The sequence below is a fragment of the Gopherus evgoodei genome, chromosome 11 (assembly GCF_007399415.2).
Source record: "Gopherus evgoodei ecotype Sinaloan lineage chromosome 11, rGopEvg1_v1.p, whole genome shotgun sequence".
Taxonomy (NCBI): domain Eukaryota; kingdom Metazoa; phylum Chordata; order Testudines; family Testudinidae; genus Gopherus; species Gopherus evgoodei.
In genome coordinates, this window is record NC_044332.1 from 64,195,308 (window position 1) to 64,220,653 (window position 25,346).

A 25,346-nucleotide genomic window follows, 5' to 3' on the forward strand; every position below is an offset into this window, starting at 1 on the left:
GAACTTGTCTGACTTGATCAGAGCAAGAATGCTCCACTGGGTTCAGCCACGGTGCTTCCATGCTGTGAGGTTCGGATGTTGGAGACGGCCATGATCCTGAGTTAGTAAGTCCAGGAAGAGCGGCAAGGTAACTGGAGCTTCCATTGACATTTCTGGGAGTGATGTGTACCAGCGCTGGTGGGACCAAGCTAGAGCTATCAATATCACTGAAGTTTCTTCCCTCTGTATCTCGAGGAGCACCTTGTGAACAAGAGGAACGGGTGGGAACGCGTATAGGAGATATCCTCCCCAGGGGAGGAGGAATGCATCCGCGATGGAGCCTGGCCTGTGATCCAGGAAGGAGCGAAACTGCTGATGCTTCCTGTTGCACTGCATGGCGAACTGGTCTATCTGGGGAAAATCTCACTAATGGAAGAGTGAGTTCATGACGTCCGGGTGAACGAACCACTCGTGGCCATGGACTGACCTGCTAAGATGGTCCACCAACTCGTTCTGTACTCCAGGGAAGTACAATGCTTGCAGGTGTATCAAGTGCACTACACAGAATCCCACAGCATGAGGGCTTCCTGGCAAAGGGGAGAGGAGCACGCACCCTCGTTTGTTGATATAAAACATCGCCGTGGTGTTGTCTGTCATGACTGATACACATCTACCTGTTAGGTGGGCTTGGAAAGTCTGGCATGCCAGGCGTACCACTCTCAGCTCTCTGAGGTCTACCACACCTGATTGGAATTGATATGAACAAGTACTCAAAGAATAACCTCTGATGCTAGTTCTTCCATTCATGCTGTAGAGGACCATGGTCTTAAACCCAGACATCTCAGGTTCAATTCCCACTGTTACTGACTTATCTGCATTACACATTATCCTAGATTTCCTTTGTTTACTGACTTGCTAATTCGCAACTCATCTCCTAGAGATTAATGAAAGCTAATAAGATACCAGTACAATCATTTTTCAAAGATCTAATTTAGTTAAACTTTTAAACTATGGAAGTACTTAATTTACTGGATAGGATTCTTGCATTGCCAGTATATTGCAAGAGCCAGGAATTCAAATAATAGTTATAACATAAACTCAGATAATCCAAGATGATTAATGCCCACCTTTTTTTTTTGTAGGCGTATTGTTTCAGCAGAAATCAGCACAAGAACACTACAATTTTAGTATAAACAGGATCCTCAAAATTTCTTCATCTTTCCTCATAAAATTTTTATATTGTTTGCCAATTATAAAAACTATTAAACTACTGGGTTTATTCTTCTTAGTCCTAAATAATATGTACACTAGTTTCTTTCTATAATCTTAAGCCATTTTCTCTTTACAATTATCACGCTAACTGCTCTTAAACTGTACTTTATGATGTATCAGATGACTTCCTCTAGCTCAGACTGCCTTTACCGTTCACTGGAAAACAAAAACACAGCCTAATCATTCTGACACTGCAGCAGCTCATAGTTTTTAAGTAATGTATCAGAGGACAACTTATACGAAGTAAACAGTACATACCACAGCCAGAGGAATTCTGACAGAACTGTTCCAATAAGGCCATTAATGACAATGCACATCAATACCAATTTATTGGGAAACTCAAAGGCCTCGAATCCAGTATAATGAAGTAGGAAGAAACCTGGCCATAGCAGCAGCAGATTAAAGAGCCCTACAAAACCTGAACATAAAAATCAAATTAATGTTAGTTTCCTTTCAGTTTCATCATAATTCCTTATTTACCTCCTTCTCTCCTTACTTGGCTTCCCTTACAGTTCAAATGTCTGGCAAGAGCTGCAGAAAAACTCTCTTAATAAGTTATTCCTATTCCTGGGAAAAGGAATACAGGAATCTTTAACAGCAAATGGTAAGCAATACTTTAAATATTTACAATATGCGACATTCTTAGCCTTTTAGTAGTTCTCCAAGTTCAGAATGCATATTTGGCTTTCCACAAGTAAAGAAATCTTCCATTTTAAAGGTTCCAACAAGAAAGAATTTACACTAGCAGTAGGGGATGATCTAGAGCATGGGTATCTAGGGTGTCACAACCACTATCATTTTTTAATGGCTAGATCAGACATGGTCCCATAACTATTGAGAAAGATTCCTGAAGCTTTTTTCAATTGCAACACAGGGTCACAGTATGACAGCTGGTCTAGTAACAAGGCATAAAACAGTTTAACAAAACAACAACAAAGGTCTGTCATAGACTTCTAAAAAGTGGTGCTGATCAGTAAGCACCCCTGACTGAATCCAACTGTTCATTTGAAACAGGGGTCTTTGGACAGTTACACCAGAGTCATAAGAAGAAAATATGGCTCTGAGAAAATAGGTTGTCAGTGCCTACATATGAAAGAGAACTAAAAGATCAAACTTTGGAAAAAAGGATTGGGAATTTAATTCCAGGTTAATGACTACTACTGTGGGTTTCAAAGCTTGATGCATGAACCACTGGTCAATGAACTTACTCGTGGGTCTGGAAAAACTGGCTGACCACATGGTGCTGGCTTCACTTGTTTCCAACTGTTAGAATTACTTTAAACAAGACAACTAAAATATATATTCAAGACCTTAACTTTTTTATAAAAGTAACTGCAGGAGTTGCCAAAGAAATGCTAATAGTATTGCCAATGAAAAAGATGATGGTATAAAAGATATGGTCTACCTCTCGAGGATCAGCAAATCCTTTATCTATTGGGAAAACAGTTCTGTTTCTCAAGTGAAATAACAGAATCATAGATACGTAACGTTGGAAGGTACCTCAAAAGCTCATCAAATCCAGCCCCCTGTGCTGCAGCAGGACCAACTAAACCTAGACCATCCCAGACAGGTGTTTGTCCAACCTGTTCTTCAAAACCTCTAACGGAGATTTCACAACCTCCCTTCGAAATTTATTTCAGAGTTTAACTACCCATATACACTTCTACCCTGATATAATGCGACTGAATATAACATGAATTCGGATATAAGGCAGTAAAGCAGAGCTCGGGGGGGCGGGGCTCCACACTCCGGCGGATCAAAGCAAGTTCAATATAATGCAGTTTCACCTGTAACGTGGTAAGATTTTTTGGCTCCCGAGGACAGCTTTATATCAGGGTAGAGGTGTAAATAGAAAGTTTTTCCCTATTACCTATCCAGATCTCTCTTGCTGCAGATTAAGTCCATTACTTCTTGTCCTATTTTCAGTGGACATGGAGAACAACTGATCACTATCCTCTTTATAACAGTCCTTGACATATTTGAAGACTTATCAGGTCCCATCTCAATCTTCTTTTCTCAAGCCTAAACATGACCAATTTTTCAAACCTTTCCTCACAGGTCAGATTTTCTAAAGCTTTCATCAACTTTTCTGCTCTCCTCTGGACTCTCCAATTTAGCCACAACTCCAAAAGTGTGGCACCTAGAAATGGACACAATACTCCAACTGAGGTCTTACAAGTGTTGAACACAATAATATAATTACCTCCCATGTCTTACATAGACACTGCTATATACACACAGATCCTAGAATGATGCTAGCCTTTTTAACAAATGCAACACATTGCTGACTCATTCAATTTGTGATTCACTATAAACTTTGGATCCCTTTCAGTAGTATCACCTCTTTCATGGTTGTGCATTTGAGTTTTCCTTCCAAAGTGAAGTACTTTGCACTTGTCTTTAGTGAATTTCATACAAATTCTCCAATTTGTCAAGGTAGTTTTGAATTCTAAGCCTGGCCTTGAAAATGCCTGCAACCCCTCCCAGTTTGGTGTCATCCACAAATTTTATTAACATACTTTCCACTCCATTATCCAAGTAATTAATGTAAATATTGAACAGTAGCAGACTCAGGACTGTAGCAAAGTAGCAGACTCTGGGACCCCACTAAATGTACTCAACTTATAATAATTTCATCTAAACTGCTTTTCCCTTGTTTGCTTACAAGAAAGTCATGTGGGATTTCAAAAGTTTTACTAAAAATCCAGATACATCACATCTACTTCCCCCTATCCACTGTGCCAGTAACACTATCAAAACAAGAAATTAGGTTGGCTTGGGATGATTTGTTCTTGATATATTCATGCTGGCTATTACTTATAAACCTCTTATTCTCTAGGTCAGGACTAGCCTATATTTTGTCAAGGTCCAAATTTCTTGCTCAAGGTTCAAATTTCTTGGCTACCCCTGCTCTAGGTGCTTATAAATTGATTAATAATTTGTTCTACTATCTTTCCAAGTATCAAAGTTAGACTGACTGGTCTGTAATTTCCCAGGACCTTTCTATTCCCCTTTTTAAAAGATAGGTACTATATTTGCCCTTCTGCAGTCCTCTGGGACATCATCTGTCTTTCATCAGTTTTCAAAGATAAATTACTAAAAATTCTGAGATTACTTCATTAGAGTTCCTTAAGTACCCTATCATAAATTTCATCAGGCCCTGCCAACTTATCTAAATATTCTTTCATCTGTTCTTTCCCTATTTTGGCTTGCGTTCCTTCCCCCTTGCTGTTAATATTGTTTGTACTGAGTATCTGGTCACAATCAACCATTTTAATGAAGACTGAGCAAAAGAGGCATAAAACACTTCAGCCTTGTTGATGGCATTAGTTAGCCATCCTTCCCCTCTAAGTAGCAGACCTACACTCTCCAACTTTCTCTTCCGCCTAACATACTGAAAGAACCTCCTCTTATTGCCACATGTCCTTTGCTAGGTGTAACTCATTTTGTGCCTTACCTTTCCTAATTTTGTCCCTACATGCTTATAACATTCTTTTGTACACTTCCTTAGCAATTCATCCACGTTTCCACTTTTTGTAGATATTTTTGTACATTACTAATTTTGCAGATACACCTCTACCTCGATATAATGCTGTCCTCAGTCGCCAAAAAAATCTTACTGCATTATATTGAACTTACTTTGATCAGCCCCACCCCCTGGAGCACTGCTTACCACATTATATCCAAATTTGTGTTGTATCGGGTCACATTATATCAGGGTAGAGGTGCAGTTCCTTAAAGCCTCACTAACACAAAGACTGGGAGACTCACTGCAAATTACTGATTTCTGGGAATTAACAAGCAACTGAACACAAATGAACTATGGTCTTTTATTTCATCATTTAGTTTTTATTTATTTCATAATATACTAGTACATTTGAAATTTTGCTAATATGAAAACTCACAATAGCACTTTGCTATTAAATCTGCTCAGAGGCAGTGACAGAACACTATATTTTTGCAGGTTATTAAGGCTCCATGGCACTATATATGGATTCTGGTTTACAATTTGGACTTCAGAAATTATGGCATTGCAAAGTGAAGTGACCATATTGAACTGCTCACTGCAAAACCTGTACTACAACAAAAGGTTCAGCATACCAGTTTTTATTCGATATAAAAAAAATCACAGGAATTAGCAACAGAGGCTCACTCACTTTATCACTGATGGTCTTACACGGAGATGTGTCAAGCACCTGAGACTCCCATTGACTAAAGTGAGAGCTGCTGCTCAACACACCTCAGGATCAGGCCCTAAGAATGGACTAGTACTGAGAATACTCAAAGATTAAGGCCCTATACCTGTTAACATGTATATGCTTAACTTTCCATGCACATTTAAGTGTTTACAAGATTAGGGCCTGAAGAGCAAGGGATTTAGTCATTTTATAAATGAAAGTTTTCAATATCGTCATTGCTATATTAAAATATTGCTGTTCTTACCAAAGAACATTGGTATATCAAGCTTATCTTCTCTGTCTACTTTTCTTTTTATCATAACTATATAGACAGCATACAGCATTGCTCCTACAAGAGACCACAGGGAACCTGTAAATGATGAAAAATATTGTTTTAAGACAAATGGATTAGGCATAGTGTTTTGAATCTGACTATCATACTTAAATCCCCCTATTGGGCAATTTTCTAATTGTAATAGTTCATTATAGAATCCATTACTATATAGAATGAATTAAACTTAGGAAGATGTGACCCTCTAACATGCATATATTGAAAGGGTATTTAATAAATATTCCTCAAAAGAAGCCATTTTCAGCAGTCAATCTTCCAGACTCTAATACATGACAGATTTATACTGCATTCCTTCTCTCACCCTGTAGATTTGAGCAGTTTAAAAAAAAGAATTACATTTATCTTGGTATTACAATTTACAGTATGAAATTTAAAATTTTTTTTATATACCTATTGTACCTCTTCCTGGAGATTTCTCAGATCCAGATAGATTAACAAGTACTACACCGCCAATGCTAGGAAAAAACATCATCAACTATTAGACATACCACAGATTTTTTGTTTTTTTTTTAATCTGTCTCACACATGCACAGCAACAAATAAAGACACCAGTTTTATATATCTGTAATTAGACTGAACCCAGCTTTTGGTAAACCTGTGCTTTAAGGCCTACTCCAGAGCTCAGTTAAATCAATGTGATTCTTTGCACTGCCTTCCTTGAACTATGGATCAGGACTTTGTGAGAACAAAGCTGACACGTCAGAAATGATGTGCATTAATTAAACATCTGCATTTTATTTAGGCTATTTGCTATCTATTCCAGTATTTTCTCACTTTCTCTTCTCAAACATTGTTATCTCAAGGCTAGGTCACACTGACTATTCTGCTGTTTTCCACTCGCTTCTGAAACGAGCCCTGCTTCTACAGGTCTCGCGGTATCAGGCTAAGACTTGACAGAACAGTTGCTCTGTCTCTGACACTTAAATGGCTGCACTTAAACCCTCTCTTTCTTTCCCTGCTTCCACACGATATTAAGTTTCATTAAACATCTAATGCTTTCCATCTGCATTAAAACAAAATCTAAAATTAACTATCAGTAAGATAAATGTGTTAGTATTTACTATCTAATAATTTCATAACGAAATGCTATGCTTATATCTTAAATTAGGTTAAATGACCACTAAAACATACACCTCTACCCTGACATAATGCTGTCCTTGGGAGCCAAAAAAACTTACCGCATTATAGGTGAAACCGCGTTATATTGAACATGCTTTGATGTGCCAATGTGTGCAGCCCCCCCCCCCAGCACTGCTTTACCGTGTTATATTCGAATTTGTATTATATTGGGTCGTATTATATCGGGCTAGAAGTGTAATTGCTTAAAGATGTCCTGCCCATTACAGTTGAGCAGTACATTCACTTTGACTGACTAATAAAACAAAAGAATCTGAAGCATATCACCATTTTTGTATATACACTATATACTTGACCAAAACGCCACTGACGGATAGTGGAGAAGAAAAAAAAAGCCCAGAGCAGATCTATAAAATCTGACAGCTGAGAGTTTTGAATGATAGCAGAAAACTGAAACTAACCAGATTACCCATATATCACAGCATCTTTTTTCCTAACCCATCTAAATATTTAGAAGTTACTCAAGTATCATGCACACAACTTTCAGACACAAACATCAAAAAGAAAGTCAAAATTAAGTGAACTTCAAATTAGCTCCCTAATACTGCACACTAAAGTCATCTGATCCAAAAATGGGTTCAAGTGAAAGTATACAGCAAAACAAGTCATTCCCGAGCAGACTAGTAACACCACAAGGCTTCAGCAGTGTCTTAAACCTAATACTCAATTACTTAGTCTTTAGCAACTAGCATATAGGGAATTCTATTAAAGAAAGGTTTATATTTAGAGGGAGGAGACTCCTGGTCAGAGCAGTTGTCAAAAAAAGTGAAATTTTAAACAGGCACTCTTCTACATTTTATTTTCTTTAAAAAAAACTTGCCAAGATCTGCTACTCTTAATATAACAGTTCAATTTATTTGGTGAAGCATATCTCAAACAGCTTTAAAAAATTACCAGCTTCTTTAGGGGTAGGGTCAGAGAAGGGGTGTTGGAGATTAAGAGTTCATAATCCTACCTTAAAACGACAGCTAACAATTTGGAAAGGGTAAACCGGTCTCCACTGTTACTTGGAAACACTGCAGCTAAGATTAAGGTAAAAAGTCCTGTAAGAGAAAATAAAAAGGTGTAACATCTTTTCAAGCTTTATTACTAATCTGTTCAATAAACTGTACTACCACTATCTCAATTTATTTTAAATGTTGTCTAATCACTTCAGATTAGTTTCCATACTTTTAATCTGAATTATTGCAACAGAATTAGTATGTCAGTTTGTCTTTAATTTTCTTGTACTGCTGAAGTGTTTACAATGTCTAAATTGAAATTCAAAATCTATGCCCCAGACAAGTAAAAATACATTTAACAAAAATGAAGATTGCAATTTAAACATGCAAAGGAAATAAACTCAGTTAAGTCTTAAAAAAACAAAAAAACAAAAAAAACCCAGCTCATATCAAAAACCAGTGTATATTGAAACTACGCTTTTTAAATAGCAATAACTAAAGCAATGCACTATTTTTGGGTTGCGATAAATGTAAGTATAAGTTTTGAAAGTCTAATTACACGTTAAAGCAGAACTGTGGAGCAATTAGTGTCTGTCATGCTATGATAAAATTAGACAGTCTTACTGAATATGTAAAAAAACCTATTTAGAGAACTTGTTGATGTCCATAGTAGGGATAAATTATGGTTTTTGGGTCAACAGTAATATGAGAGATACAAAAAGAGCTCATCTAGTTTTAAATTAAGACACTATAATGGTGAGAGTAACTATTTCTTAAAAACACAGTTGCTTGGTATTTCTTCTCAGCCCTCCAAACAGTGGAATTGATTAGTTCTAATTATGACATCCCTTGCAAAACTTACCACTGTAAAATAAATCTTTGTTTTTATGTTGCAAACTTGAAAGAGTGCTAGATTTTTGTTTTGTTTTCAGTTCAAAAGCAGATTTTTTTTCCTTAAAAGGAGATCTGCAAGTCTAAAATTCACAAAACTAACATTAGAATTATGTCCTTAATGCCTCCAGTGACCAGCGTCAGGGTATAAAAAAGAGCCTCCATTGAAATGACTTTCACTCCCACCCTTCTTTGGGTTATTGTAACCCAGACCTGTCATATTATCACCAGCTCTTTGTAGCACAGCAGCTGTGCCATTTGGTTCAGATCACATCCACAATACTCAATACATATAGCCTATGGGAGTATACTGCTGTCCCGCTCCCCATTTTAAAAAAAAATTACATTGTAAATGTTATTATTGTTCTCATACCAATTAAAACTTAAGTGTATAGAAACTGCAATAGTGATCAACTTAAAGACAAAAAAAAACAAGGAAAAACTGCACATCGATTTCAGGTGTGGCACTGTGTCCAAGAAAAGTAGCTCACTTTTAAAACAACAATTTCTTCTGTATGTGAAGGATTTTCTTTTTTTTTTAAAGAATAAGTTGCCACCTAAAAGGTCATCTTTCTGTGGAGTCCAAAAAGTATCCTAACTATAAAAATGTAATGTACTTGCAGAGCTATATAAAGACAAAAGAATGCAAGTTGCAAAGTCGTAAGACATAAAGATAGTAAAATAATTTGCAACAATATACGGAATGCTTCTAAGCTATCATGTTTGTTTTTTAAACTTTACGCTTCTCAAAGATACACATAATAGTCAATTTAATGAAATAGTGCTGGCATAACAAAGAGCTCTAATTTATAAACAGCTATTTCAGCAGCTCTTATAATGCACATTTCATATCTTACCAGAGGTTGAAGATAGGATATTAACTATGGCAACTTGTGCATGTAAGAGTGCTTCTTGATAAGAGAAGTTTGCCAAAAACCACTGCAGAACAAGGAAAGTAGTTTAAATGAATAAATGGATAATCATACAAGGTATTAAAACAGTCTGTTTTGCCTGTGCATTAACTCCTGCAATTTTTAGATTTTTTTATATTTACCAGAGATATCACTTGAACCAGTACACACAAAAATCAATCAGAACAAGGCTGTCACACAAGCCTTTTGTCTATTAAATAACAATATCAATTTCTAATTGTTATTAAGAAGAGGCAGAGGCATTAAGTAGCAGAGGTGAAAACAGGCAACATGAACAGTTTCAGGGGCATCTACAAGAAAGTAATTACTGCAGACTTTAAAAAAACCCAACACATTAGAGATAATCAGTGAAAATGGCAACTGCAAGTCAGCAACAACCAAAAAGCTAACAACTTTAGTCTGAAGTCATCATTTTTAAACTGTTTGCAAAAACTGAGAGAAACTACTTATTTCCATAAATCTCAAAAGGTTAAGTTAACTATAACCCCATTTAACGTGATTGATATACTGGGGTCCTATAACATCTTAAGTACATAAACGAACAAGCATCTCCAAAATAGAGATAATACAGTGTCTAGATCAATTATCTAACAGGCATTCTGTGAGGATTAAATGTTTGTAAATATTTTGTAAAATGGTAAATATTAGATCATTTAGAGAGCAAAAGCTCATTAATAATGTTATCCCAAAGATGTTCTTAGTGAAGCTACCATTCTCCCAAAAATTCTTTCAAAAAAGATTTTACTTTCTGAATGATGACCAAGAAGAAAAATACAGCAGTAGCAGATATAGCCGAGCTACCTTTTAGTAGCAACTGCAAAAGCAAGAGCAGTATCATTTCATGTTTGTAAATGAAAGGAAAGAATAATCTTATTCCACATAGTTTTTAAGTACATATGCAACTAGTTTTCCTTTGAATTCTGTGGACATCCGCTCACTATATGCATCCATCTGAAGAAATTCCAGTAGCCAGATCACTTTTCTCTGGTCAGTACACCAGTTAAAAGCCACCTCCTGAGCTACTATACCCATGAAGTATCTCCTGCTGTACAAAGAGCTATGTGTGGCTTGCTCTTAACCATATTTTAAATAAAATGTCTCTAGCAGTACAGTGGGGCCACTGTTAGAAGGGCCACCACTGCTATGTTACCCTCCTCTTCAGTTTTGGCTCTTAGGAAACACGCCACTCTCATCTCTGTGTTTCCGTGACATTGAGAAAAGCTGCAGAAGTATGTGAAGATGAACAGTCTGCTGATGAGGATAAAGACATCTTGCAGCCCTACCTATTCTCACTGGGGAGAGTTGAGGATATCCTCTGCCCCAAGCCAAACATCTTCATATCACTGCATGGCTGTGTATAATGCCACAGGATGAGAGACACAATGTGGTGGCAGCACTCAAGAGGTTCCATAGAAAGAGAACAGGGCAACAGCTGCATTTATAGGTCTTTTCTCCTCCTCCACCCTCAGACTGAAAGGCTGTTCTACATGCTATAGCCACAAAGATATGGGTACAGTCAGGGCCCGGCCCCACTCCCCTATACAAGGAAGAAACAACAGCTGGTGTTTAAGTAACCCTTGATTTCTGCCCGGGCAAGACTAGTCAGGGACTTACCACACCCATTCCGAAGAATGGAGTAAGACATAATTTACAATGGCCCTGCCAGCAGTAGAACCTTAACTACAATTAAATGCAAGCCTGAAAACACATTGTACTGTTCAGAGTTCTGTTTTAGGGAAGTGCAGATAAGAGAGGTTAAACTGTATTTAGCACACATATAAAATGAGAAAAACACTGAAAAAAACAGAGCACACGCCAACATTAAATACAAGTTCAAGTTCATTGTTATATAAAACAGTTCAATATTTGTAGCTATACTTAATTTTCTTAAAGAACAAAGGACATACCACAAAGCAAAAGAAAAAGCTGATTTTTGCTACTTGAGTTGCAGTGAGTTTCCCTACAGTTTTTAATATTGATTCCTGCTCCTTAACAGTTGGATATGACATGCGAGACAACTTTGCTTCCAATGCATGGCTTGATGGAAGTTGTCGAATCTCCATAACATTACTGAACCTTACTCGAGGCTTTTTGGGAGCTTAAGGAAAAAAAAAAAGTGGCACATGTCATTCAACTTTTCATGCTATTACACAGAAAAGAAAAAAAAAAAAGTGATGTTTGATCCCATTGATTACAGCAGTTCACAAATCATGACATGAAGCTTCTCCCTCAAACAAAAGATTTGCTTTAATTCTTTTTCTAACAAAATAGTATTTATACCACTTGATAGGGTACTAATGAAAAAGGATCTCATAATTGTTTTAAATTATTATGGTTTGTTCAGAGTAACTCCTTTGAAACTCGACAATGACACCTGTTACTTTATTTCTCCCTCTACTTTGTATGCACACTGTATTTTAAAAAATGCTCGATAGTTCACATTCTAATAATTTTGTTTTAAAGAAATTAACATCAGATGTTAAAAGCTGCATGAATTTGCATGCATGGGAAAATTAAAGTTATGTTTTTTATCTTACAGTGTTGCCTGTACCAATTTAAACTGATAAAAGATTCCACAACACAAATAGTGGTTAAATTAACAAAAAAATTAGCTCAGTGACAGAGTGATAATGAGTTGAACTTCCATTTTCCAGTTCTGTGATGGTGCCCTGGCCCCTCTGAAGTCAATGACTTCACCCTGGGGCCAGGATTTCACTTGATGTCTTGCTATTTAGACAAGCACGGCTACAGAGGCAACAAAAACAGTTCCTAGGCAAGAGGAACTATCTTGTGTTGTTGAAGAGTCTGGCTAGTGTCTCTCAGGAAAAAAAAGTACCCCATACAGTTATGCTAAACTGTAAGAAAAGGATTGTTGCAATACAGCATTCTGAGGGTAGGAGAGTTACACAGATCTTTGAAGTTTCAGTAGGAATCTGAAGGATTTTTCAGGTTTGGAGAGTGGGTCAAAGAATCTAATAGTTACATCAGACAGGTAACTTTTATATACAAACAAGAGTTATTGTTTTTGTTTTCATTTAATAAACAATACTAATTATAACGTCTCAGGTTTTTCTATAGTACCTAATACTGTGGTAGCTGACAATACGCACAGCTATCCATTAAAATGTTGTTGTTTTTTAAACCCCGACCAATGTAGCTGTTAACCTAACGTTTAAGTTTAGACCAACTCTAAAAAAGTGTGTGGGTGGGAATCTCAGAATTCCACCCCAGGAAAGGCACAGGAATGAGGCTAGACACCAGAGGGGATTTGCTCACAGAGACCAGGAACAGGATAGTGGTGGAGCTGGCTCTGCAACCACAACAGGGGCAATACAGATAATAGTCCCTCTACCAAAGAGCATTTTGAAATTCTGAAGTCTTTACTCACTTTTTTCAGCATCACTATTAGCACTGCCACTCTTTTCACTTGGTAAGTCATGAAACTTTACAGGAACATACAAAGGTTCACTCTGAAATGCAGCAGGACAAGTAGCATATGCAGTTAAACAGACATTGAAACTGTTAGCAAAACTGTTATCTTAGGATACCTGGAAACAAAATACTAAAGGAAAAACAAGTTCTATAGAATAGCAAGACAGTCAGAATTTTTAAGCAGTATCACCAAGTCTCTTCACTACTACTAAGATATATCACTTCCTAGTACATATATAAAAATACATGACCAATCTATTTTAGAATATACACCTCTCCCCCGATATAACGCTGTCCTCAGGAGCCAAAAATTTTTACTGCGTTATAGGTGAAACCGCGTTATATTGAACTTGCTTTGATCCGCTGGAGTGCGCAGTCCCCCGGAGCACTGCTTTACTGCATTATATCCGAATTCGTGTTATATCGAGTTGCGTTATACTGGGGTAGAGATGTATTTTAAATCCAATAAGTAAATCTTTTTTTTTTTAAAAGCTTCTAACAAGTTAATATTTTAGACCAGTCCAAATATAACAACTAGCATGCAGGTCCCAACAAGATTTAAAAATGAAGACTGACAAAAATCACTATGTAGTTTATTTCAGAGGAGGAAAGATGACAGTCCATTTCTCTTTCAAGTTGTAAGATGGGATCATGCTATGTTAATGTGTTCACCTCCAGCTGAATCACTGTTGCACAGCCTTGGATTTGAAGGCTTTTTGGATTTATCACTGGCTCTCCACATTTTGCTTTGCAAAAATTGAGCTGAACCTGGGAATGTATCCCTTGTATGACACACTGATATTTCTTTCATAGTCCAATCTAAATTCAATTAAATGTTTTATTTCAGAGAGATCTCACATCTCCCACTGTGAGTAGCAAGATTTCTTGCATGACACATTACTGCCATTTTAACCAAATGCTTTTCAGTCATTTTGATTAAAGAAGAAATGTAACTAATCTTATTTCCTGAATGCCTGCAAATTTAAGTGTACAGGATGGAAATAATGGACATAGGGGTGTCTTAATCATACAAAAAAATTAAAGGACTTACCAAAGAACTGTTTACAGTGTTATCTGTTGTACAAGCAGCAAAATAACCTTCAGCATCTGCAAACTAATTAGAGATTTTACATTTAAAATTCTAACAAGTCATTGTAAAATTTTAATATAAAATGCTAAGTAAAAAATGTTTACATTGTAGTCTACCATAGTTTAGTCACAAAATACTGAAAAGGAAAAATAACTATAAAGTTGATTAGTATTTTACAAGCCAACAGAGAAGATCAGCAACAGCAAAACTAGGTCTTGTTCTGCAAAGAGCTCTATAAAAGCAATTCCCTACCGGCTTAACCCATAATCTATATATAACTGTTTCTTATAAGAAATGCTGAAGGAATTATTGAATTTAATGTCTATAAATACATTAGGTTGGTTAAAGTTGGTGCACAAAGCATTGTTTTAAAACAGTCAAATGTCTAATAGTATAGCTTTTAGTAACAAGCAGGGTAGATAAAAATCAATGACTTAAAAAAAACTGTTGGATTTTTATTTAAATCAGATTTTTTGATAAAATGCTTTCTGAGGGAAAAACCTATTAAGATACGTTATAGCTCATGGGTATCTCATCATGGAATAGGGATTATAAATTCCAATTCTATAGTATGAGACAACATATTCATCTAATGTTTAAGAAAAATTTTGTAAATGAGTTCCAATAGTTCATTGATTAGAAACCCAGTCTTATGGGGCTCCAGGGGTTTCTATACAGATTATTTAGATTAATCTTTCTATTTACCCAGTGGGACTCAGAGCTCAGTCTACACTCAAAATACAGTACCAGCAGAGATGCTTATATTTGCAGTTCTCAAACTGGATTTGTGTCTCCAGAGATAACATGCTTGTTAACAAGAAAAATGGTTTGGTTTTGCAAATTTGTGTACAGAGTCAATCCCTTACTCCTCTCTAAAAGTGTAAAGTTTCAAAAAGCTCAATGAATCGAAGATTGTTGGGCGTGCAATAGATCTGGACAAGGAGAAGAAGTCTGGAGATAAATGTGAGAAGGGAGGGACAGGCAGCAGAAACAGAAGTGAAACTGTTTGAGCAGCATATTCCAGAAGCCTTGAGGTCCTTCCAAGTGTAGCCTTCATTAATTTGAGATATGCCATACCATTATCTCACTAGAAGGGAAAACCTAAAATGGCAGCAGGTCATAAAAAAGATCCAGTTTGGGAATATTTTAATAAGTTCCTCTTCCTGTGCGTGCAAAATGCAAACAGTGCCACAAAGAAATGCAAGGCCTGGTTGCCCGAATGAAACGACACCATGAGAAGTGTTCCTTCTCAGAAGGAAGCTGCATTGAAGATGATGAAAGAAACATGTCTGAACATGCAGGATCTTCAGGTTAGTAAACTTTATTTCATACTTCTTTCTTAAAGACTGTCTGTCTTCCTTCTGAACTATTCTTGAATTCTCATGTTTGAGCAAAAAATATAGTGGTTACTCTATGGTACTATCATTTTAGATGCAGTTGTGATAAAAAATAAATAGCGGAAATAGGCAAATCTTCCTTTTTCAATTTCACCTTTGAAGTAGTACCTAGTGTCAGTGAATGCAATGAGTAATACTAAATGTATTATGGTAGTAATAATTAAATAACTGCATTGACTTATTTTGTTTAGGAGAATCCATCCTCAACATACAGAATTCTGAACACTATCCACCTTCAAGATCACCATTATTTTCTAAAGTTTCAGAGTTATCTGCCAATGATAGTGTTTCAATCACATCATGTATATCTTCTGTCTTTCTGGCTGTTTCCTCTTAGATACAGGGAGGGACCAGAGAGAAATGCAATAGATTTTTGTTAGTTAGGAGAATGATACGTTCCATTGTGTCTGAGAAATGTCTTTTGGGGCTTTTTATGGTTTTAAAAAATTGGTGAACAACATTCGAAAGTTTTTACATCTTTTGCTTTCTGGGGCTTTTTTTGAAATATGCTCAGTATACTGTAACCATTTTTCATCACTCATTTTAATAATGTGTAGAAAGGATCTAGTTGCTTGGGAATTAATTTACACTTGAAGATATGATAGACTTTATACTCAGAAGTGAAGAATGACCTGGTTAGCTTAGAAAGCCTAGCTAGATCTACACCAGGGGTCAGCAACATTTGGAACACGGCCACTGGGAGCTGCAGGGGGCTGTGCCTGCGTTTGGTCAACATAAACAAAACGTCTCTCAGCCCACCAATGGATCTACCCTGATCTGCACTATTCCACCAAATCCTACTCTTCAAGTTTACATCACCTGTGAGAGACTTATGCACTATTTTTACTTCATTCATAGATTATAAGGCAAGAAAGGATCATTAAATCATCTGGTCAGATGTACTGTGTATCAAAGGTCAGTTACTGCCACATTAAGTCCACTAACTTGCAGTGAACTAAAGCGTATCTTCGACAAAGGCATCCAGTCATGATATGAAGAACATCAAGAGATGAACAATTCACAATAGTCCTTGGCAGTTTGTTCCAATAGTCAATCACACCCATTGTTAAAAATGAATTTATCTGGCTTCAACTATTGGTTCTTATTATGCCTTTCTCCACTAGATTGAAGAGCCTTTTCAAACCCAGTATTTTCTCCCCAAGAAAGTACTTAGACACCATAGTCAAATTACCTCTCAATCTTCCTCTCAATAAACTAAATAGATCAATATTTTTAAACAAGGCACTTCTTCCAGCTCTCATTGCACTTTTGTGGCTTGTTTCTGAGCATTCTATAGTTTTTAAACATGTTAAAATGTTGATACCAGAATGGTATGTAGTATTCCTGTTTAGGACTCACCAACACTGTATACAGAGGTAAAGTCACTTCACTATTCCTACAGCCATGGATCTGGCAAAAAGATCTCATGTGAATTGCATATGGAGCACATGTTCAGTTGCTTGTCCACTATGTCCCTTAAATCCTTTTCAGAATCACTGTTTGTAGGTTATGGACTGTGTTTCTTTTTCTTAAGTGCGTAATTTTGCATCTGGCCATATTCAAAAACATTTTTTTGGAGCAGGCCCAGGTTACCAAGCCGTCCAGATCAATAGGTATCACTGCTTTGTCCTCCTCATTATCTACCACTCTGCCAATCTTTGTGTCATCCACAAATTTTATTACCAGTGATTTTATATTTACTTCCAGATGATTGAAAACAACATTGAATAATGTCACACCTAGTGCCAAACCTTGCAGCACCCCACTAAAAGCAACTCCATTCAAAGATGATTCTCCACTGACAACTACTTTGAGAGATCAGTTAGTAGTTCTTAATCTCTTTAATGTGTGCTCTCTTGCTATAGTACAGTTGTTTTTAATCAGAATGTTGCACAATAATAAGTCAAACACCTTGCAAAAGTTAAGTACTTTACATCTATGCTGTTACCTTTATTAACCACATCTGTCATCTCAAAGAATCAAATCAGGGTTGACAAGACCTATTTTCCACAAAACCATATTCACTAGCACTAATTATATTCATATCTGTTAATTCTTTATCCGTTGAATCCTGTATTACTTTCACATTGTTTTGCCTGGGATTGATGTCAGGCTAATAGACACATTAGTTACCCAGATGATTCTGCCTGCTTTTTTTGAATACTGGCACAATATTATCACTTTCCTACTTTTCTGGAATTTCCCCTGGAATTGCTTCTATGCCTCTGCAATATGATGTTAGTTCCAGGCCTCTCATGAGAGTTTCAAGTCTTTAGACACTGAATTTAACATCAAACACCAAATTTTGAGTGTAGAATATGCATCATAATGTGGGCAGAGTCTTTGTCTACAAACATGTTTAACAACATAAAACCCTACACATACATTTAGTTGGTGACAAAACCAAAACTCATTCTACCAAGTTCCTGAACACGATCTCAAAAAAGTGTCTGATTTTAGTCTCTCTAAACATGCTATTCAGAATTAATCTGAAGATACTGAATATAAAAAAAGTGACAAATCATAACGTTAGAGTACTAATTCCAGGTATAAACTCAATTGTACAACCTGCAATTACTATTTCTGTCTGTTCAGTTTGTAATGGTACTTTAATGAAATCAGTATTTGATTCACTTAACATCTGGAGTTCAGCTTATGTTATTGTAAGGCCAGGTCTACATGACAAAGTTTTGCCAACATAGTTATGTTGGCAGGGAAGACAAGGAGGAGAGGTAAAAACAAACAAAGCAAACCTCTAACTGACATAGATATGACAGCAAAAAAAACAAACAAACAACCCATGTAGATGCAGCTTATAATGTCAAAATTATATTATGTTCAGGGTGGTGGCTTAACTATGCTGGGTAAAGAATTTTTGCTGGCATAATGGGCATCTCCAGTAGGGGGATTTGCCAATAGATCTATCAGCAAAGTAATATACACTAACCCTTAATTCCACCCCCTATTAAACTTTGAATTACTGTGTATATTTAGGTTATTAAATTAAAAAATACTTACAAAAGCTGCATGCCTTCCACGAAACCCACGTGTACACTGTTGCCTCCATGGTTTCCAAACAATAAATCCCAAGAGGTATAGAACAAACATGGACGTTTTTGCAAAGGTACTGAAAAAAGGCTTCTTGTACTTCGAAAAAACATACTGCAGAATGAAAATAAAATAGCTATAGTCTTCATAATTACTGATGAGTCATGTGACTTCTCAATTAATCAGTGCTTTTCAAGTCCAAATCAGCCCAGTGGTTTGTCTTGAAGCCAAAATACATACAATAGAATCTCAGAATTACAAACACCAGAGCTACGAACTGACTAGTCAACCATACACCTCATTTGGAACCGGAAATACACAATCAGGCAGCAGCAAAGGAAACAAACAAACAAAAAAACCCCCACAAATACAGCACATTACTGTGTTAAACATAAACTACTAAAACAATAAAGGAAAAGTTAAAACAAATATTTACAAGGTAAGGAAACTGTTTCTGTGCTTGTTTCATTTAAATTAAGATGGTTAAAAGCAGCATTTTTCTTCCTCATAGTAAAGTTTCAAAGCTGTGTTAAGTCAATCTTCATTTGTAAACAAGCTGGAATTGTTTAAAAACCAGTTAAGCAACAGTGATCTTTAAGTTTAGTCTATTAACAGCAACATTGCTTATTTTTCAGTATGGGAACCAATATAACCATAATAATTTCCCCTAACAAGCTACTGGGAGTAGTTTCATAAAATCCAAAATGTAAAGCTAGAATGACAGGTTCATTATACAGACTAATTTTTAAGGATATAACCAGATTACCTGCTCCCTGTGGTAATAGTGGCTTTTTTTTTTTAAACAAATATTATACGTAAATCAGGTTTTGACTCCCTAACTAAAAAATAAAAATACTTGTTGGTTCAAGATACTGACAATTTCTAGATTAAACAACACCCTCCATAGTTAAAACAGTTCTTGCATTATGCTGGCTCATAGCACTGTTCAGCCACATGGAGGATTCTGATTTTTTTTCGCCCTTCTTTAAGATTAAAAAAAAAGTGTCAAGTAAAACTCTGTATAAATGTGATCAGAGCTTCAAAAATGTCTATGTAATAGTATTCTCCCCCCTTATTTAAAAATAAGAAGCATGAAACAATGCTTACCGAAGTGAGTTCTGAGGAGGCAACCCATATCACATCAACAAGTAGAAGAATGACAATTCCAAGAGCCATTCGCTTACGCTGAGTGGAGGAACTGCACTGGGAGCTCATTCGGTTCATGATAAAAACCCACACCATTTGTAACCTATTAAACATCAATACAGAACAAAATACAGATTATAGATAGTGACTATATAGTATATATAAATATAAAATAAAAAATCAGTTATTCATACTGCACGAATGCTGAGTACCTAGCTATCAAAACAACCACTGTAGACTAGGGGCCGGTCTACACTTGAAGTACTATACTGGCCCAGCTGCATGTCTGGGGAAGATGCTCCATGCCAACATAGGGCCAGTATGGATAGCATTTAGGTCACTGTACCCTGCATTGCTCAGAAGGGAGTCTTTCATACCCAAGTGATGTAAGTTAGATAACTTCAGTGGTAGCGTGAACCTGTCCTAGCTTTCAGCTAGATATGTCATATAAAAGGACATTAAGATGACTTATGTAAAGATGTATTTAAAACAAAATAAAAATCAACAGAAGAGCACGCAGACATGTCTACTACAAATTTCAAGACATCAAGTTTAGGTTAACACACAGAGGACCTCTGGCAATTTTAAAAGTCCCTACCCAAGTTGGTACTGACAAGATCTACGTTATCAGGACTTAAGGATAAGGCAGAGATGAGCAAATTACTAGAATACCAAGAGTATAAAAGGGTTTAAATGTTTAACTATGGTAATACTTGCTCATATGTACAGGAAGGAGCATGCTGATCAAATAAGGGCATTAAAAATGTTGTTTAGGCTGTAAAATCAAGTCAGAAAATGCTAGATATACAGCTGTCCATGCAAATTTATTTCTGCTGCCCTGGGCATATGCATCATTGTAACATCTTTAATGATATGATCACATACTATTTTTTCCCCACACTACCCCTGCCTCATTCAGTGCACCAGATGGACATATATGGCAATGGATTAAAAATTGCATGGCCAGATCAAAGCTGTCACTGCAAATTCCTAACTTTAGTTTTCACAGTCAAGCACTTGAAACATTATTTTAACAATTTTTCTGAAGCTGAAGAAGGTATATTGTAAAATATCACACAGGGCTTTTAAAGTGCAGGGAGAGTGAAATCAACCCAACTTTTCTATATCTTGCTACAGATGCCTTTGAAATCACAACCTGCATTAGTCTTACTCCAAACAAAGACTTATCTTGACCATGCCAGCAATACACACACACTTATACATTCACCAAGGTGAAAGAAGGGGACTCAAGTTTATTATGCAACTAAATTTACGTTTTTATGTGGCACTAATACTACCCATCAGTAGACCTGAAATTCGGCAAGACCTTAAGTTTTACGATTAAAAAATATCAGTTTAGGGTGACGAAATGTTTTCTTTAGACTCTGAACAGGAAGTTAGAAGTCTCATACCTGAGACTATTATTGCCAGAAAGAAGTTAAGTACTCGTCAGTGGACTTTGGCAAGAGATATTGATTTAGCAAGCTTTACGCTTCTAACTGCACTTCTACATACACATTCTTAGAAAAAATTTATTTAAGAGATTTAGTCATGGAATACTTAAAATTCCTTTCTATTTATTAAAATAAAAAGGATTCCTTAATGAACTGAACTACTAACTCATTAACTTTTACGTAGCAAATCCTGACTCTGGAATAAACTTTCTTTGCTGAAAGAAACAGTGTAAGAAGGTAGCTGGCCCGTCTCCCGTTTAAGTCCAGTTGTGTGCCTAATTTGGTGTGATGTGGAGGGCAGGGTTGCTCCTGAAAGTTTTAAAAAAGTGACAGCGAAAGGGAAGAGGAGTTTAGAATCCAAATTCTAGAGAGAGCACTCTGGAGAAGAGCAAAGCTAAGCTGAATGAGGGAGGCAATATCCCAGGAAGAGGGATTAGAGAGAGTTCCCAAGCTAAGCAGTGGACCCAGATAAGGCTGTTGATAGCAGGAAGGCAGTTGGGTGGTCACCTACAAAACTTGCGCAGGCCTGAGAGCCATGACCAGAGAGGGCTGAAGGTTGACACTAGCCAAGGGAGATGTCTCCTGCTCTCTGAGCCAAAGAGGTCTGAAGACTGGGGAGTGATGGAGTTGTGACCCTGTTGATATCTCCAGGTGAGGGCTAGCTGAGAATGAAGCAGGGCAAAAGAAAGACTAGTAAAAGAAAGAGCGGCTCTCAAGCTTCTATTGCAGTCTGAAGGCTACTGTAACCTAAAGGCTCCTGCACGCCTGCTTTGCTGAGGTTAGGAACAACCAGTAATCCACTAAATGGTGGTGCCACTGACCCTCAGCCATCACACTGCCTAGTCACATCCCAGATCCCCCTACTGCTCCAAAGCACACAGCTGGTACAGATCATCCGATAGTCTCTTGACCTCTTGCCCTACTCTTCCATATCAGACTTAACCCACTTCTGCATCTGAAATCTGCTGGAGAGAATAGTGGAGGGCAAGATTTCCCCCTAAGGTTACTCTTCTAATATTTCAGAGATCACAAGTTATCTCAATTGGTTTATATTTTACGGATAAATTTTAATACATATTATACTGCTTTCTACTCATGGTTAGTCATTTTAAGTGATACCAATTACAAAACTACTTATGTCTGAAGGGTTTTTTCAATACTTATTAAAAAGTAACAGCCAAGATCACCACAACTCTAAGAAATTAGAGAAAAAATATTTATCTTTTCAGTTTTCTTGAGCATTTGACTGCAATGTGTGTATTTAGCATCTCCACTTCCCCTATATGGCCAGTTTCTTGTTTTCTGTGTTTCACGCTGCAACAAGAAAAAAAAATGCTTAATAGGAAAATGTGATTATGAAATCTCAGTTTGCACTCAAGACAGGTGCAGTACTGACTAGACTGAAAGTTGACGGAGTCCTGGGTATTTGTTCTGATCCTCAATATCAAACCCATGATTCTTCTCTAAAGCTTCGATAAAAGACATCTTACAGCACTATGTATTACAGCAATATTAAAGTTTGTAAAATTTAATATGGAATGCGAAGCACGTGAAGAGAAAATAAGGATTCTGGATATCTTAAACTGTTGTACTATTTCAATTCTTTCACAATATGCAAATAGATTTTAAATCATGACTATTTGTAAAAAGGAAGTGGAAATATGCAGTATTTTGTTTCCCCGCATTGACAACATGCTGAAACAAAAAAGAACATTGAGAAAATAATTACCGAGATTTATATTTTACATACCTGCACAGTAATTTTTAAAAACAAAATAAATGCTTGGACTTTAATAGACCTCAAGCTGTCATTGTAGAGATGAAAGCTGTCTCCTAAAATAAAAAAATAAAATTTGAAATACTGTGTAACATATACATGTTCATTCAATAATAAACAAATTATATTGCAGTGGTAGGCAACCTGTGGCACACAAGCTGATTTTCAATGGCACTCACATTGCCCGGGTCCTGGCAACCGGTCTGGGGGGCTCTGCATTTTAATTTAATTTTAAATGGAGATTCTTAAACATTTTAAAAAACGTATTTACTATACATACAACGATAGTTTAGTTTAGTTATATATTATAGACTTATAGAAAGAGACCTTCCAAAAAGGTTAAAATGTACGACTGGTATGTGAAACCTCAAATTAGAGTGAATAAGTGAAGACTTGGCACAGCACTTCTGAAAGGTTGCTGACCCCTGTTATACTGCAAAGGGGATGAATGGGAGTCACATGGGAGAGTCACAGACGGGTTCAGAAGGGCCAGTGGAAGGACAGACTGGGGTGGGGGCTGAATGGGAGTGGGTCACATGGTGACAGAGGGTGGTTGAGAGAGGGTACACATGGGGTCAGAGAGAAGACAAGTGGTTGAGTGGAGGTGTAGGGACACAGACACTGAATGGGACAGGGTCCCCAACTCCCTAACAATCCCTGCCCTACCCCCCCCATACTGATGACGCTCGTTAAAAAAATAATGTGTTACACGTGTGACTGAACACCTTGGGGGGGAATTGTATGTCCCCTGCTCTGTTTTACCCGCATTCTGCCATATATTTCATGTTATAGCAGTCTCGGTTGATGACCCAGCAATTGTTCATTTTAAGAACACTTTCACTGCAGATTTGACAAAACACAAAGCAGGTACTAATGTGACATTTCTAAAGATAGCTAAAGCACTGGACCCAAGGTTTAAGAATCCAAAGTGCCTTCCTAAATCTAAGAAGGACGGGTGTGGAGCATGCTTTCAGGAGTCTGAAAAGAGTAACACTCCAATGCAAAAACTACAGAACCTAAACCACCAAAAAAGAAAATTAACCCTTTGCTGGTGGCATCTGACTCAGATAATGAAAATGAACATGCATCAGTCCGCACTTCTTTGGCTTTATATTGAGCAGAACCCATCATCAGCATGGACGTACAAAGGGACATATGAATCTTTAGAGCATCTGCAGCGTAAATATCTTGCAACGCCAGCTACAACAGTGCCATGAGAACTCCTGTTCTCACTTTCAAATGACATTGTAAAAAGAAGGTGGCAACATTATCTCCTGCAAATGTGAATCAGAACTGGAAGGGACCTCAAGAGGTTATCTAATCCAGTCCTTTGCACTGGTGGCAGGACTAAGAATTATCTAGACCATTCCTGACAGGCGTTAGTCTAACCTGCTCTTAAAAATCTCCAATGATGGAGATTCCACAACCTCCCTAGGCGATTTATTCCAGTGCTTAACCACTCTGACAGAAAGTTTTTCCTAATGTCCAACCTAAACCTCCTTTGTTGCAATTTAAGCCCGTTGCTTCTTGTTCTATCCTCAGAGGTTAAGAAAAACAATTTTTCTTTCCTCTCCTTGTAATAACCTTTTACATACTTGAAAACTGTTATAATGTCCCCTCTCAGTCTTCTCTTTTCCAGACTAAACAAACTCAATTTTTTCAGTTTTCCCTCATAGGTCATGTTTTCTAGACCTTTCATTATTTTTGTCGCTCTTCTCTGGACTCTCTCCAATTTGTCCACATCCTTCCTGAAATGTGGCACCCAGAAATGGACACAATACTCCAGCTGAGGAATATTCAGAGTGCAGTAGAATTACTTCTCATGTCTTGCTTACAACACTCCTGCTAATACATCCCAGAATGATGTTCACTTTTTTTTTTTTTTTTTTTTTTTAAACAACAGTGCTACTCTCATGACTCATATTTAGCTTGCGGTCCACTAAGACCCCAGATCCCTTTCCACAGTACTACTTCCGAGGCAGTCATTTCCCATTTTGTATGTGTGCAGCTGATTGTGCCTTCCTAAATGGAGTACTTTGCATTTGTCCTTATTAAATTTCATCCTATTTACTTCAAAATGATCTCGACAAACTGGAGAAATAGTCTGAATTTTAATCCTATCCCTCAAAGCACTTGCAACACCTCCCAGCTTGGTATTGTCCGCAAACTTTATAAGTGTATTCTCTATGCTATTATCTAAATCATTGATGAAGATATTGAACAGAACCAGACCCAGAACTGATCCTTGCGGGACCACACTCATCATGCCCTTCCAGCATGACTCTGAACCACTGATAAATACTCTCTGGGAACTTTCTGT

The 25,346-nt window shown here is 36.9% G+C and overlaps 1 protein-coding gene across 8 annotated transcripts in view; it reads right to left on the reverse strand.

Moving 5' to 3' along the window:
• SLC35F5 (solute carrier family 35 member F5) overlaps positions 1-25,346 on the reverse strand; it is a 46,210-nt gene that overhangs the window by 15,417 nt on the left and 5,447 nt on the right. For 6 of the 8 annotated variants that reach the window (XM_030580974.1, XM_030580975.1, XM_030580978.1 and 3 more), the window contains 12 exons: positions 23,000-23,082; positions 22,471-22,563; positions 19,757-19,901; positions 18,620-18,763; positions 14,166-14,228; positions 13,071-13,152; positions 11,590-11,780; positions 9,608-9,689; positions 7,874-7,961; positions 6,172-6,236; positions 5,695-5,799; positions 1,510-1,669 (listed from right to left, as the gene is read on the reverse strand). In XM_030580974.1, coding sequence (XP_030436834.1) covers positions 1,510-1,669; positions 5,695-5,799; positions 6,172-6,236; positions 7,874-7,961; positions 9,608-9,689; positions 11,590-11,780; positions 13,071-13,152; positions 14,166-14,228; positions 18,620-18,763; positions 19,757-19,901; positions 22,471-22,517 — 1,172 coding nt within the window. In that variant the 5' untranslated portion in view covers positions 22,518-22,563; positions 23,000-23,082. The remainder of the gene's footprint in view (positions 1-1,509; positions 1,670-5,694; positions 5,800-6,171; positions 6,237-7,873; positions 7,962-9,607; positions 9,690-11,589; positions 11,781-13,070; positions 13,153-14,165; positions 14,229-18,619; positions 18,764-19,756; positions 19,902-22,470; positions 22,564-22,999; positions 23,083-25,346) is intronic. The other 2 variants (XM_030580979.1, XM_030580980.1) reach the window with 2 other exon arrangements.